The 14,932-nt window shown below is 40.1% G+C and overlaps 1 protein-coding gene across 1 annotated transcript in view; it reads right to left on the bottom strand.

Moving 5' to 3' along the window:
- The window catches only part of b4galt2 (UDP-Gal:betaGlcNAc beta 1,4- galactosyltransferase, polypeptide 2), a 111,099-nt gene that overhangs the window by 54,156 nt on the left and 42,011 nt on the right, over positions 1–14,932 (bottom strand). The window contains exons 2-3 of the mRNA XM_029525198.1: positions 9,776–9,894; positions 8,714–8,830 (exon numbers count right to left, since the gene is read on the bottom strand). Of these exons, the coding sequence (XP_029381058.1) occupies positions 8,714–8,830; positions 9,776–9,894 (236 nt within the window). The remainder of the gene's footprint in view (positions 1–8,713; positions 8,831–9,775; positions 9,895–14,932) is intronic.

The following is a 14,932-nucleotide window of genomic DNA, read 5'->3' as shown; positions in this document are numbered from 1 at the left end:
TAATCTTGTAATCTTTTTAAGCCCCAGATAGAGGGGAGAAATCTGGAGAAATCATTGGGTAGCCGATCAGCTTCTGCCGAAGTTGTCAAGGTGGTTAGAAGGTTTCTTCTGTTCTCATTTCAGTCAAGTGTGACTGTTTGGCTGACGGCACGACAGGAAAGCGTGAACAGTGAGGGGCAGCTGTCCACATATCAGAGCGCCGAGTGGGGAGAGAAAGGAAAGCGAAAAGTGGGTAATCACAGAGTGGGAGGGTCTAAGGGGCCCAGCGTGTTATTGAGGCGATGTATTACTCAAACCGCCAAACTGCCGCACACACAGACATGATGATAGATTACTTCAGAACCGGACTGTAGTGCACTCGCCTCTATAATATAAAAGCCTGTCTGGAAAAAGTCTTTTATAATGTGTTTGATGTTCTTTGAGCTGATGTTACCATCATAACTACGCATTTTTAATTAATGTTGGAGTTTCCGAGTTTAGAACTACTCCCTGCTGACTGTCGTTTATCAGTGTGGATGTTTACATTTACTTGGTGTACTTTCATGCAATGCAAACTTGTCTCAGGAAAGCTGTTCTTTACACTAAATATTGATATGACTGAGTTCCTCCACATTTTATATTTATACATTCTTGCTCTGTTTATTCTTGGGTCCATGTGGAGGGTTGTGTGTTTACTCGCTTTGCTTGCTGGAGCTCCTGTTGCCCATTTGGGACAATAAAATTGACTTGAACCGTGCATAAAAGTGAAATAAAACTTAAAAAGAAAAGTAGCCAGGCACAGTGTATTATGGAGTGGTACGATGTGTACAACAGCTCCATCTTGGATGCTGGATTGAGAAGGAAGCTGAGGGAGGAGAGGTACGATAAATTATGCATTACCAAAATGCTGAAATGTCAACTCACTGTTGAATTGTTCAAATGATATTAAAGCAATTTATCCACAGGAAGCAGCAGCTCGCCTTTCATAAAGCATGTGTGCATTGTGGTCATCTATGGCTCATTAACCATTACTGCTGTCGATCAGGGTTCAAGCTCTTGCTTTCTGATTTAAGATAAAGGTAGGTGGGACCTCTGAAGGAAGGAGCACTTCTTTAATCGTAAAAGAGATTTCTTTGACTACTGAGGTTAAGAAAACATTCATGATGAAAATAGGCAGTGGGATTTTGAAGAAGGATAAAGTTACTCCAGTTACTTATTTTGTGCAAACTGATGATTTAAAGGAGTTAACTTTCCATGAAAAATGTTGACAAAGCCTGAAATATTCAGGAGTATGGATAAAAACTGCTGTTGTTTAGTTGAAGTATATTTTAGTTTGCCAACTCAAAAGCTTCAAAATCAAGAAAAAAAAAACAAACAAAAACAAAATTAAATTAGTTTAAACTTGCATTTGATTAGATTTTTCAATTTTTACATGGTAAATGCTTTTGACAGTGAGTTATGAATTTTGCTGAGGAAGAGGAACTCATAAAATTATTAGATTGATCTGTATAGTTACTAGAGATTAGATTTATTTATTTTTGTCTGGCTCTTGCGTGTATGAATTTATGGTGGGAGGACAATTCTTTAATTAAATATTAAATAACTGCAGTTACATTTTGAATTAAACAAGGTAAACAACAGATTAAACAAGAGTTTTTAAATCGATCTTCTACTCGGTGTTAACTCATGCTACTGTGCACTTTGTAATTTGCCTCGTTGCGTGGTCAACACATGACACCTGTGCTCACATTTCACAGATCAGTTGGCTGGTCCCAACGCTGGTGCTCGCACTGAACAGCAAGCACAGAAACACCAGGTCATTCTGTTTGGTGGCATCCAAAGAAAACGTTCATTCAAACAAGGTAAGTTCTCACACAATGCTCAAAAACAGAGGGTTGTGAAATTCAACTTAAAATTATGGGAAGAAAATATGGCAGATTGTGTCCTGAACTAGTTGGTTACAGAGCCTCTCCTGGTTCATTTGTTTAAAAAAAAAAAAAAAAAAAAAAAGCTGTTTTAGGGCTTTAAGATGGAAAAGACCACATTGATTTTATCTTCCTGATCCACTGGTGGCCGCTGCACATGTAACCCTAGAAACGTGTAATTAGAGGCTGCAAGGGGAGAGGAGGAGTTATAGGCTATATCTATAATTCATCATAGCACAGGCTAGCACAATCACATCAAGCACTTTGCACCCGGGACTCAGTGGGGTCTAAGGCTACGGAGCAAATGAGACCATTATTTTACTGTACAGTTTCTCAACAAAACAATAACAACGACCCAGCCAACACAAAACCATAAAGTTGAAGTGGGGGAGGTGAAGGAGGAACAAAGAAGCTGAATTGTTGCTCATCAGATCAATATCCTATTCCATGGTCAACTGCACAAAAAGTCCCTCAGTTTCTTTTCTCGTTTTTAACATTTTCAATTTCTAGTGCAAGATAGAAAGTACATTAACCATGCATGAGGTAGAGTGGTAGTGAAAAGTGGGAGAAAGAGGGAGAAATGCAGACCGAAAGGGATAAAAAAAAAAAAAAAAAGTAAAGGTCTGGCACCGATTTTTCTTTATTCTAAGAGGTTTAGGTCTAACTATCTCAACCAGCCCTGCACCCTTTCCAAGCAGATAAGAGAATAATGAATGTTATAATTAAATAGGCTTTGTTCAATCTATCACCTGAATGAAAAATTGCTAATACTAGCTAAAGATAAGGAGCAGTATGGATTGAATACTCCAGGCTAGGGCTGGAATTTGCCTATCGCACGCCTCCTATATATTAAGCTCTGAGTTAACATATTCACAAAGACAGACACTCAGAGCTTTCGCTATAGGGTCAACACTCTACAGCAAGCTACAGCAGTGTGACAACCTCGTGCTCCTTACGAAATCTCCAGAGGCTCCTTTGTTCTAGCTGGTGTTACTAGGAATCCAGGCAGTCAAGAGATGCTTGTGCTTGGTGTACAAATTGTTTTCAGCAAACACTACCTGATATAAAAACAAACAAAAATAACTAACCGGGTAATGAACTGGTCATTTCCAGGGGTGAGGGTTGTGTTTTAATACGTAGCAGTAAACTGTTTTTGCTGACAGGTTTTGTCCCACTGGCGTCAATCTAATATTGTAGCAAATGTTATTAACAGGATTAGATTGACTACATATGTTCATTGGGTGCAGCTCTAATGGACTGATTGTGGGTTTGAGTAAATCTGAAGCCACTTAGTCTTTAGTTTGCATTACCATGCAAAGCACAGGCCAAGTTCTGAATGTAAAGTGGATTCTGCTCTGAATTTAGCTCATATTCGAAACTGACAGAAATGTAGGGAACGAGTGATTGTGTATGAATTTCATTCCAGTGGTTGCCACCGGACACCCTTTGTGGCATTATTAGCGCTTTGACTTTGTTGGTTTTACAAGAGCTTGGGCTCAGCAACGCACATCAGCAAACACAACTGAAACAACAAAAAATAAATAAATAATAAAAAAAAAAAGGTCCACCAGTGAAGTGCAGAGGTGATATCTGGCATTAAGAGAATTGTGGCTATCGTTCCTTTCCCCTCCCTCCTCCCACACACTCACACTGGCTGTCTGGACGTTCGTAGACCAACAAACTGCCCTGGTGTGACCTTCACCATAAAGACCAAACAAATACAGACAGAAACACACAGAGCTTAATCCATCCTGATCCTCTGGTGTCCACTCGATGCTGGAGACTGCTGGAGATGAAGTGCTGACATGAATAAAAGGCACAAACAGCTGATTGAATTTGCCCTCCCTCTACAACACAACCTGAGACTCTGGACAGATGCAGAGAAGATACTGGGAAGCTGCTGTGTGTGTGTGTGTGCGTGTGTGCGTGTGTGTGTGCGGTTGATGGGGTAGCACAGGGAGAAGGGAGGTGGTGGGTCATATCTTGGTGGATTAGTGGAGCAGGGTGCCTGGCAGAAGCTTAAAAGTAGTTGTGTGAGGGTTGAAATCAGATGTCAGTACACTGCGTTTTTTCCAGCTCTCCTCTTTGTCCTCTTGATTTGCTCCTGGGGCTAAAATGCCACGAAAGCTGAGATTAAGACTTTCTTTAAAATTGGAAGAACTTCAGAACTTAGAGTGTTCCAGTGTGGTGTGTTAAATTTCAGACATTGTTATTATCTGTTGGAATAACACAGGCAGAAAGGATCAAAAATACATGAAGTCCAGTCGTCAGATTATTAAAAGCAATTAATAAAATAATACAAGATGCTGCTTAAGGGTAAACCTGTTGCGTGCGACCTTTTCAGCTTTTGGGCAGCTTGCAGTTGCAATGAGGAGTCATTTCCTTCCTTCCACTCATTTATTTCACTGCTCAAGGTCCAATGAGGAAATTATTTTGTGTTTCACAAAACGTGTTATGTAAAGATCTTCTGACTGCTCAAATTTATCTTCTGACCTATAAATTAGGCAGTTGCTTAATTTACCTAATTCTATGACAGGTAGTTCAAACTAGATCTTCTATGATCAGAATGATCAAATGGTGTTGCTTACACTGTGCTACCTTAATGTCATTTCAGAAATGAATTCACATGGTTCATTTACAGGCAGAAAGCATATTTTTATTTCTCATTCTTGAAGTATATTTACCTGATAATAAATCTGCCCATTCAGTTCATACCAGAGAGGATCAGGTTTTCATAAATAAATATCAGCCTGGATCAGCCTTAAGCTGCGATGAAAATCATAACAACAGATGGCTTGTCCTCCTTCGTCACCTCTGTCACTGCCCTGCTTCCCCCGCTATCTCCTCCTCACCTGCTTTTTCTTTTCGTTGTTCCGTTCCAATGAGCTGAGGGCCTACAAACAGACGTTGGCCCTGGGCCTCGGCAGGCAGAGAGAGAGGACACAGAGCAGCGGGGCAGAACAGCGAGGTTGCTATTTCACTTTAGAAATGAGTCCTCTGCAACGCCCACTCACCGTACTCCATCAGCAGCAGCGCCACCGTTCACAATGAGATGATAGCTACTTAAAAATGCCCAGTTGTGGCAAAGCAAGGGCAACAGGAGCAGATAAAGCAGCTCAACCTGATGGAACCTTTGCATTAATTCAGCCACTTTTAACTGTAAGTGGAAAGCGGCCTCTGAGAATCAGACCTCTGATCTATACCGTCTTTAAAAAATGATTACATATCTTATTTTACCATTTCCTGTCAACAGCAAAAGGATGGCTAAGACTAAAAAATGAAACCCTGTGATGTAAATTACAGATGGCTATATGATTTTCAATTTAATTTTTCAAATTTTCAGCCACTTTCGAGAGCTTCTATTAAGTAAAAGGAAAAAAAAAAAGAAAAAAAAAAAAAAAGGAAAGCGTTAGATAATACTGCATTTCTGAGGTAGCTATTGACTTTAAATCGAAAGGAAAATCTGATAAAAAAAAAAAAAATAGATGAATAGATAAGAGTTATATTAATTCAAATCCAAAGATGACACTTCAGCTTAATATCTTTCAATATAGTTCAAAGATTCCAGCAAGACCTTAATACTTCAATACAGAACATTTAGCTTTAAACTGAAAATCAATAAATGCTACTTCTCTGCCCAGAAATCAAGAAGTCTTTGACTGACATTTGGTTGTAAACATATTTTTGAGTGTTCAGGAATGTGTGTGTGTCTTTGTGTGTGAAGTGCAGGTATACAGAGGGCCCCTTCTTTACGTAAAACAGCTATTTTGACTTGAAGGACATAACAGGATGAGACCAGAGGAAGTAAATTATCACTTCTCCCCTCCTCCCAATTTCACTTTACCCCCCCTTCAGTCGCTCTGACTTAAAAGGGTCCAGACTTCCCCTCATTTAACACTTGAGCAAGCACATTAAAAAAAAAAAAAAAAAGAAAGAAAAGGGTGTGGGGGGGGGGGGGGGGGGGGGGGGGGAGAGAGAGTCCGTTCCATCATCTTCTCAGAAAGAGGTGCTGGATATAAAGGTTTAATCGCCCGTCGTGTCAGAGACATCATGACTTCTTGTCCGAAGAATCCTGTCTCTGGCGTTCTGATTCGCTTTCTGGCTGGATGTCTACCTGCTTCACTGTCTGGTTTTACAACTTCCTGTCACACCTCTCTGGGAATCCCAAATGTCCTCATGCCTTTACAGGAAGTTTGGATTGTTTCATCACGTTCTTTACTGAAGGAATGAGCAGATGTTGAATAAAAAAAATAACCTCAAAATGCCCTAACTTAGCGATTATAGATCATTTCTATTCCTGTCAATAAGACAACAACACCAAAATGTTACTGAAGGACTAACTCAGCAGTCACTGTCACATCCACCGATCAGCCACCACCTGCCTACCTACAGCCCAGACCCGTTCTCTGACTTGTAAGGTTGTAAGGATTGGATTTAGATTTGGGAAATTTTGAGTCAACACCTTGAACTGGATGTTGGTCTTCAAACCATTTCACTGTGTGGCAGGGAGGATTATCCCGCTGGAAGAGGTGACTGACGTTAAAGCTTCCAGTTCTCATGAAGGCGGCGAATTTGGCCGACAGTATACAACTCATGGTTTCTATGCTTAACATTCGCCAAAGCCTCATACTGCCTCAACCAGCTTTCTCCCCACAGTATATCCTGGTGCCATATCTGCATCAGATAAGTGACACTTGTGCACTTCAGTAAATAGATGAAGTCAAGCAGACATCCCAGCTATAGCAGGTAAAACACTAGGAAAGCTTTTAATGAGTTTCAATCAAATTCAGAACCATGAGAGGCAGACGGTAACCCCGCCACACAATGCAGCGGCTTCATATGCCACGGATTGTTTCTCAACAAGTTCACAATTATTTTCCAAAATATATGAGAGTAATTTGCACTTCAAATAAAAGCTCTCCCTGAACTTTGAAATCACAGAATGGGGTAAAATTTGATAGTTTTGCAGATAATTACAGGCAGTCAGTGGATGAGCGTCTGTTTCAAGTGCAGGTGTGAACTGTCAACCTGCGGCTGGTATCAAATCATATATTTTCCTCAATGGTTGATGCTTTTTAGCTAAACCTGATTTTGATTAAGATACTGAACAAGACACTGTCATGTTTAAATGATTTTCTTCCTTTGAATGCTTTCAAAAGGTGGCATCTTTTCCATTTCCATTCGCTCATTCTTCCATTTAAGCTGACTAGCATCTACTATTATCATTTCTTAATATTTTTATTGTTTCAAAATTTTAACTTCCTTGACCCTTCACAGTGCCAAGACCTCTGAGTAAGCTCCGTCCGTGGAAGTTAAAAGGACATAAAGGCATTTAACAGTTTTAGAAAGATTGGAAATTTCTATGAGAAATGTGCCAAACCGTATTCTTTGAATAAATGAATAGAAAAGGGGATGATTAGGTTAAAGCCTGCTCTACCCGGCCTTAACCTCACTAATAGCTTTATATTTGAGATAAGTAAGATTCAGAGAGTTGTGTTTATGTATGTGTGCATGCGTGTGCAACTGTGAGGGAGAGAGTGCGATGCCGGAATATCACCACATCAAAAGCGTAGCACAGCAGGGCAGGTGCAACCAAAGGTCTGTTCCACAGGGGGACTGATTAAGGTATTGCACCAGGCCCACAGGGGAGATAGAGGGCAGAACGGAGAGCTCATTACCCATAATGCAGAAGAACTCTCACATAACACAGTGTGGAGGATTCACACACTTCACCAATACTGAAACGCCGGCTCCTTGTGACTCTGCTGAACCGAGTGCAGGGAAAGTAAATATGTTGAGGAAGAGACACTGAAACACAATCAGCGAAAACCAGCTAGGGACGGGAGAGCAGAGGACAGCAGCTACCAGGGGTTTAAAGAGCTGCAAATGAGCCCTTTCAGTTTCAACATGCAGGAATGGATCTTTTCTAACATATTAATGAATACCTGATGGCCTGAGAATTTTCATTATTCCTTCACAAATCTTCGAACTTAACAAAAGCTGATGGATTTAGGTCTACTTGTTTTTTGAGCTTGGAATAATATGTGCCTACAACTTTTCACTTGGCCTGTAATACTGTTTACCAAAAAACAAAGGTCTGTGCAAACAACAAATATTCAGTATTCAGTTTTTTTTACCCATGACCTAGTTAGCATCCCAACCGAAGAGGAGCCGACAGGAGTTTGTTCTTGATTACTTGAGTATTTCAGACGATGACTCAGATTCTACTGAGTCAATCAAAGGCAAATGAAATGCCAACTCGTTTTATTTAATGGATTATTGGTAATGTCATTCATCAAACAAAACTATCCAACTGCTTGTTCAAGTTTTTCAAAAGAGAGTAGTTGCAGCTTTTTTCCATTTTATTTTAATCACACCTTTGGGCATTGGACTGATAAGCGTCATTTTGGGATTTGGGAAATTGTGACGTAATTTTTCACTTTCAGATATTCGACAGTAAATAATCATAACTCATTTCCATTAAGCTGACTCATATTATCAGGCTGCTCACTTCATCGCTTTCCTTTTTTGCCTGCAATCATTGGAGGAGCTTATAAGCTAACTCAAGACACACGTTGGTGTGTAGCATCCATAGGGAGACGGCGTTGTCGAGCGGCAGAAGAAATGAGAGCAAGCCGACACCACTACAATACGTTGTTGAACGTTGTTGAGCTGGCAACGCAAAACCTGAAGAAGAGCATCGGCAGCGAATGCGATGGCTTTGTTTCTTTTCTTTAGTCCTCCACTTAAACTATGAACACAAACCACAAATGTAGATCAGCTCGCTGGCTGTCTGTCTGTTGACGTACCTGGTTGATGATGTAGACGCCGTAGTCAATTCTCTGGCGTCTGAGGATCGGGTGGAGGTAGTGGAGCCAGTACTTTAGGTGGTTTTCTCTGTGTCTGAATGGAATAATGATGGCCACCTGCGCAAAGGAAATGCTTTAGATTGGTAATCTGTTCATATTCACCTCGAAGCTTCTTACCAGTTTCAGAAAAAGAGGCAAAATAATAAGGTTATTTATTAATCCATCTACAATAAAAATAATTGGCAACTCTTTTGATAATTGAGTGGATTATGTCCGAAGGATAAAAAGTGAGAAAACAATCAGCAGATTTTAAGATATTTCTGAGACTATCATGATGAAAGGGACAAAGAGGACGAGCGAAGGTCTGTCTCACCGCACCAAAGACATTTTTAATTGAAATTATACTTTCATGAGCTTTCCTTCATCCCGAGGTGAACTGTTCTCAACCAGAAAATGATTTCCACAGAAAATACTTCTGGCAAATGTCACCGTGTACTTAAAGTTGGTCTCATTCATTGTAAATGAAGCAGCTTTCAAAGGCAGCTGAGGCAGTTGAAGTTGATGCTATTCAGTGTTTCCGTGTTGGGAGCCGAGTCTAAAACAGTCCATCTGTGAATTGCAATTGTGTGCTCTGATGAAGACTGGCAGAAAATTGGCCTTGGTGCTCTTTATGGTTAAGAATCGCAATGGGCGCATCTTCTTTGCTTCTTCCTTTGCTAAAGAAATCGCCCTGATCTTGGTGAGGTGTAATAGAGGAGAGAGTGAAACGCGCTAAATGCAGCAATCCACTTTTAAACAATCCAATCCTATAGCCTGAGGTGTGATTTATGCCTCAGAAGCTAAAATCCTAATGACTATACATGTGATTTTCAAGATATTCTGAGAACCTATGGAAGCTAATTTCTGCCTGTTGGTTAAGTTATAAGAAACTTTATACATTTTTCATTTATAATTCAACAATGACTACATATTTCATAAGTATGGCATACTTATCTTTTATGCAGGTATAAAGGGCCTGTGTGTGTGTGTGTGTGTGTGTGTGTTACAGAAACAGTAACAGACCTTCCATCGAGGCCGGCAGTCAGGAGGAGTGTAGCGGCCTCCCTCCGTCACATTGGGGTTTTCTTTCTGCACTCGTTCCATCGTCATCAGGGAGCTGAACTCGATCAACAAACGGCCCACTGAGGAATGAAGAAGGAAGGGAAGAGTTAATAAGATTGAGTGAACATCAGAGGAAGTAAAAGGACAAAAAAGAAGTTGTTAAAAAAAAAAAAAAAGATGACGGGGAACAAGGGGGTGTTGGGAGTGAGGGACAGAGAGAGAGTTTTTAGCTTCAAAGCAACGGAGTACGTGTATCAAAGCAATGTGTGCAGAAATAATTCTTCCCAGGGATACGCTCTGCATAATGCAGCATTTAATGAGATGCACCGGCTTTGGAAAACATATATTCCTAAAAAAATAAAAATAAAAATAAACAAAGACTTTGAAGTCAGTCAGTGTAAACACAACATGAAATGTAATTGCTCTTCTCAGCGATGAAGCCACACCACATGTAATATCATCGCAAATCCATCTATCACTCCTTTGAGAACTGACGAATCAAATGCTCTCTGAACGGGTGCCTGTGTTTGCGTGCGCGAGGTTCTGGGTTCAGATTAATTTAAAAGAAGGTCTGGTTTAAATCTCATCAAGGATGATAACTACAGCCCCTCGTCCTGTGAGTCGTGATCATTAAAATAAAAGAGCAAGCTTTGCTTGTTTAGGCTCCAACTAAACCCCTGCAGCTGTAACCCTCATTTAAAAGGCTCGGGGTGAAGAGGCGAAATTTGAAATTAGCATGATAACAGATTTATTTTATTATTTTATCATTATAAGAATTCATTCATTGGTACATTTTCAAAAAGCAACACACACACACACACACACACATAAATATATGCATGTATGTATGTATTTATTTATTTATTTTTCCCCCCACAAGGACAAGACTGCAGATGTTCTATATTTCATTAAAAGACCAAAACAGCAAGGAATTGTTACAACTGCCAAGTATTTCTTATGTTTCCACAGCCGGAAATTTCTTCTGTGCTGTATCTCTAGAGCTCTAAGAATTATTGTTAAAAATACATATGAATCACGCAGTGCCTTCATTACTAATGAACATGGGCACTGTAATTTATTTTGAGCAGATTAACATCTTCTGTTTTGATGAACTACCACAAAACACTGCAGTGTATTATTTGCATAAAGTTTCTTGACCTGGTTGGAGGTAAGTGTCTTTGTAGAGCACCTTATGACCACAACACAGAGCAGGCGGAGTGAAAAATCTGCTCGTACCGACCGGATAAGATGCAACAGTCATTGAGTTGAGTAGCTCTACTCAAAAGATAAGACACTCAAAGTCTGTTTTCTGTCTCAGCCCCAAACATCTGCTCAAACACTGCTTCAATCAGCCATGTTTTTTTAGAAAGTGACAAACATGTTCAAAAGGTTCAGACATTTTACAAAAACTAATATTTGGCATCTTGAAAAAAAACAAAACAAAACAAAACAAAAAAAAAAAAAACATGCAAGCATCAAAAATCAACTGACACGGACATCGTTGGTTCAGATTTTCCATTCATAATAATATCTCATATTGAATGTGTGTATGAATACTCAGTTTTCAGTCCACTGCAGATCAGAGAGGAGCCAGACCCGTACAGAAATAGAAGTTAATAACCCATTTAGCATTGACATAAGTTCTGTGTTGAGAGTTCTCCTCCAATCTGCACTGTAGAGACGAGCAGTGTCGCCGATGACAACGAGGTTACGTGCTCATCATGCGCCTTTTTTATTACGCCACCAGAGCTGAATGCACATATTCCCAGCAGCCCTCTTCCCATGACCACCGTTATCCTCCAGCCCCTCTGCTCTCTTCCACACTGAGAGGCTCTCGCTCTTGTTTTCTCCCCCTCTTCTTCTTCTCTCACACTAATGAGACCGTTGTTGTTTTCATTTGGTCTCAGTGAGCTGTTAGATCTCAGTTAACAAATAATATGTGCTGTTGCACAAAAATGGGCCATTTTGGTCTAATAAATGTGTGTGTTGTTTTCACATTCCTGTGCATGTACATTTCATCAGCAGGTGAACAGTGTAGTCATGTCGACCCATATTAGGTATACTTTTCTGCCCACCGTCGCTTAGAAATAACCCACTTCAGAGACCTTTATTATGCTTTATTTAGGGCAAGTCTTAAATCCAGTACAAGGCAAAGAGAACATTGTGTGTTTTTAGTGCAGAGTGCCTCAGCTGTAGATAAAGACTCCTGACTATAATGTAATGTAGCATGCCTTTTTTTTTTTTTTTAATTAATTAGCTTCCAGGGAAACATTGATGATTGACGTGATAATAGCATCACAAAAATTTAAAATCTTTATTACCACGCTTCCTGATCTGTCGGGGTTCAAAAGACACGTCATTTTATGTTTTTTGTGTTTTATTTCTTTTGGCCTCCATACTATAATTAACAGGTATGAGTACCGCTAACTCCTGCAGCCTCGCCTGACGTGAAGAACGGTGCAATGTATGCCACGTTGTACCAAATCCACCCAGGGAGGAGACTGTTACTGGAAACGCCGTTTGTTGGCGTCTTCCGATCAAGTCATCAGTCTTAATGATTGTCACTTATCAAAGTCAATTAGGTCCCTTTAGCATCCAGCATCCTGATTACAATAGCTGACTGCTCACGTCCTGTCCAGTTTATTCGAGATGCATTGCTCTTATGTGTATTATTACCGATGTCATTTGCCTCCTATTTCTCTGCCTTGAGGGGGAAAAAAAAAAAAAAAAAAGGGTCCATATTTGGCTGATATCATCTTACATAAAAACGTAGAAGTGATGCACGTCACTGTCATCGTTCCAGCGGTGGCGCACATGACACACATTCCCCGTGTTGTTTTGATGAGAAAAGATGGTGACAGCTGAAGGAGTTCAGTGAGTTGAACTCCAAACAGTCTGGTGATGTGAGCAGATACAGTACAGCAGAAGTGAGTGGATATGAGTTTGCAAATACTAATGGGGAGAAAAAAAAAAAAAAAGAAATAAAATAATGGTTTGAACTAATGTTGGTGAAGCAGGAAATTTGATAAATGAGAGTTATACTGTGTGGTAGATTGATAGCAGTGCAATTACCCTGCCTGCGCACACACACACACACACACACACACACACACACACACATTTGTAATATATTTAATACTTATCCATGTGCTGATATTATAGTAATACATTATAATCGTGCTGCCTGATCACTCTATCTGGAATATCCGCTGCACTTTGGGGGATACATCTGTGCTTTGTCTGCACTTTGTCCACACACACACACACACACACACACACACACACACACACACACACACACAGAGACACACAGACGTCAGATTTCCTCCATAATAATGTACCAAATTTCTGAGCTATTAGGTTAGCAGCAAATGTACAAACACAATACACTAAGAGCAGACCTGAGGCAGGACATACTCCAAACAACCACAGACACACACACGCCAAACAAGTCAGCCTATTTGAGGCAGTGATTCAGCCTGGGTCAGAATTGATAACAAGGAAACAGAAATAGGATTTAAAAAAAAAAAAAAATTGGAGCACTCCAGTATTTTGTTAGCTCTGAGGGATTTCAGTGACGGAGTGGCATCCATTCACAGATTATGGTGCTCTTTGCTTCCATTTCTCTGTCTTCCTGTCTCCTCCCGTTGCCCTTCTCACCACGACAAATATAAAAGTTGAAAGATAAACATGGGCTCAAAATTTTCACGTGGAACAACAACATTTTCTCTGGTCCTGACACATTTAACTTTTCTGTAAACGCCCAAATAATGTTATAGGAGTAGAATTTGTTATTGATTTGCTGGTTAAAACACTGACTACAACTAACCTGCATAAGGTTTCAAATGCCAGCAACGTAAACATTCATTTTGAATGATATCTGGGGAGAAAAGATATAATACAATATTTACGGTTCTGTCAAAAACCGGCCAGTTACAACAACAATAATGATTTTGTTGTGTCACTTCCAAAATTATGTTTATTCACTGACTGTGATCAAATGTTAGATTTCTAAGTGCAACATCTACACTCAGTATGTAAAGCACTGGAAAATTTGACATCAACAAAACTTCTCCCAGCACAAGCTCTAAAGATGAAATCTGCATAAAAACAAAACATTTTTTATTTATTTTTTTGGGTCAGCCTATGATGTAACTTAGCAATTCTGCTCTTCCACCCAAGCTGGCATTCATGTGGATAACACCATGTGTACGTTCAAAATGAGTGGTCAGGCCATCTGACCACACAAACTTCACAACAGGCTGGTTGTTATTCAGCCATCCTGTCCTGAGACATTTCGTAAATGCATGTTACTTAAGCGACAAGCAAAGCAACACCGCGGTCTGACTTCAATGAGAAGTTCAGAGCTCATAATTGAGTTTGGTTCTGTGGCCTCAGGAGGAGACAAGAAGTGGGAGTCAGAGAAAGTGAACAAATGGAAAGGAGGGGAAAAAAAAGTAAAGAATGGAGAGTGAAAGGACAGAGAAAAATGGGAGGGAGAGATTGTTTCTCTCCTCCTGCCTCCCACTGGCAGACTTGGTGACAATTGAGACTTTCAGCTTTCTGAATCTTATTAGACTGTTCCTCTCCTTCTCCTCTTTCTCTCAATCATTTACAAGTACCTCTACCAACTGTGGACCATAATTGCTATTCTTCCAGAGACGGAGAGAGAGGGAGAGAAGTGATAAAAGGGAGGGAAATGTGTGCAATAAATTAGGGGAAAAGGAAAGGAAGGAAAAGTCGAGCAACTAAATGTTAGAGAAAAAATTTCCAGAAACTTGTACCGCACAATAACTTTCACCTTATCTCCGTTTCTCTCTTTTCAAGAACTGTCAGTGTGAGCCTATCCTTTACAAATCATCAGCAGCAAAGACTGTGGTCAAACATGAAAAGCCTTGGTTTTGTGTGTGTGTGTGTGTGAGAATTCAGAGGATTATTGTTATCTAAGAATCCCTTCGACATGCAAACCATCCAGTCATCTGTTCGTGTGGGTGCGTATTTATGCACAACACCCAGTATATGTATGTTTGTGCGTGCCAGAGAAGAAGAGATGAAGGGCTGATAGTGGAGTTTTTACAGCAAGCACAAAGCACCATCCACCAACTGATAGTTTTTTTG

Source organism: Echeneis naucrates, chromosome 17 (genome assembly GCF_900963305.1).
Source record: "Echeneis naucrates chromosome 17, fEcheNa1.1, whole genome shotgun sequence".
Lineage (NCBI taxonomy): Eukaryota > Metazoa > Chordata > Actinopteri > Carangiformes > Echeneidae > Echeneis > Echeneis naucrates.
Note: the sequence above shows the minus strand (reverse complement) of the source record. Positions and strands in the feature narration are given on the sequence as shown.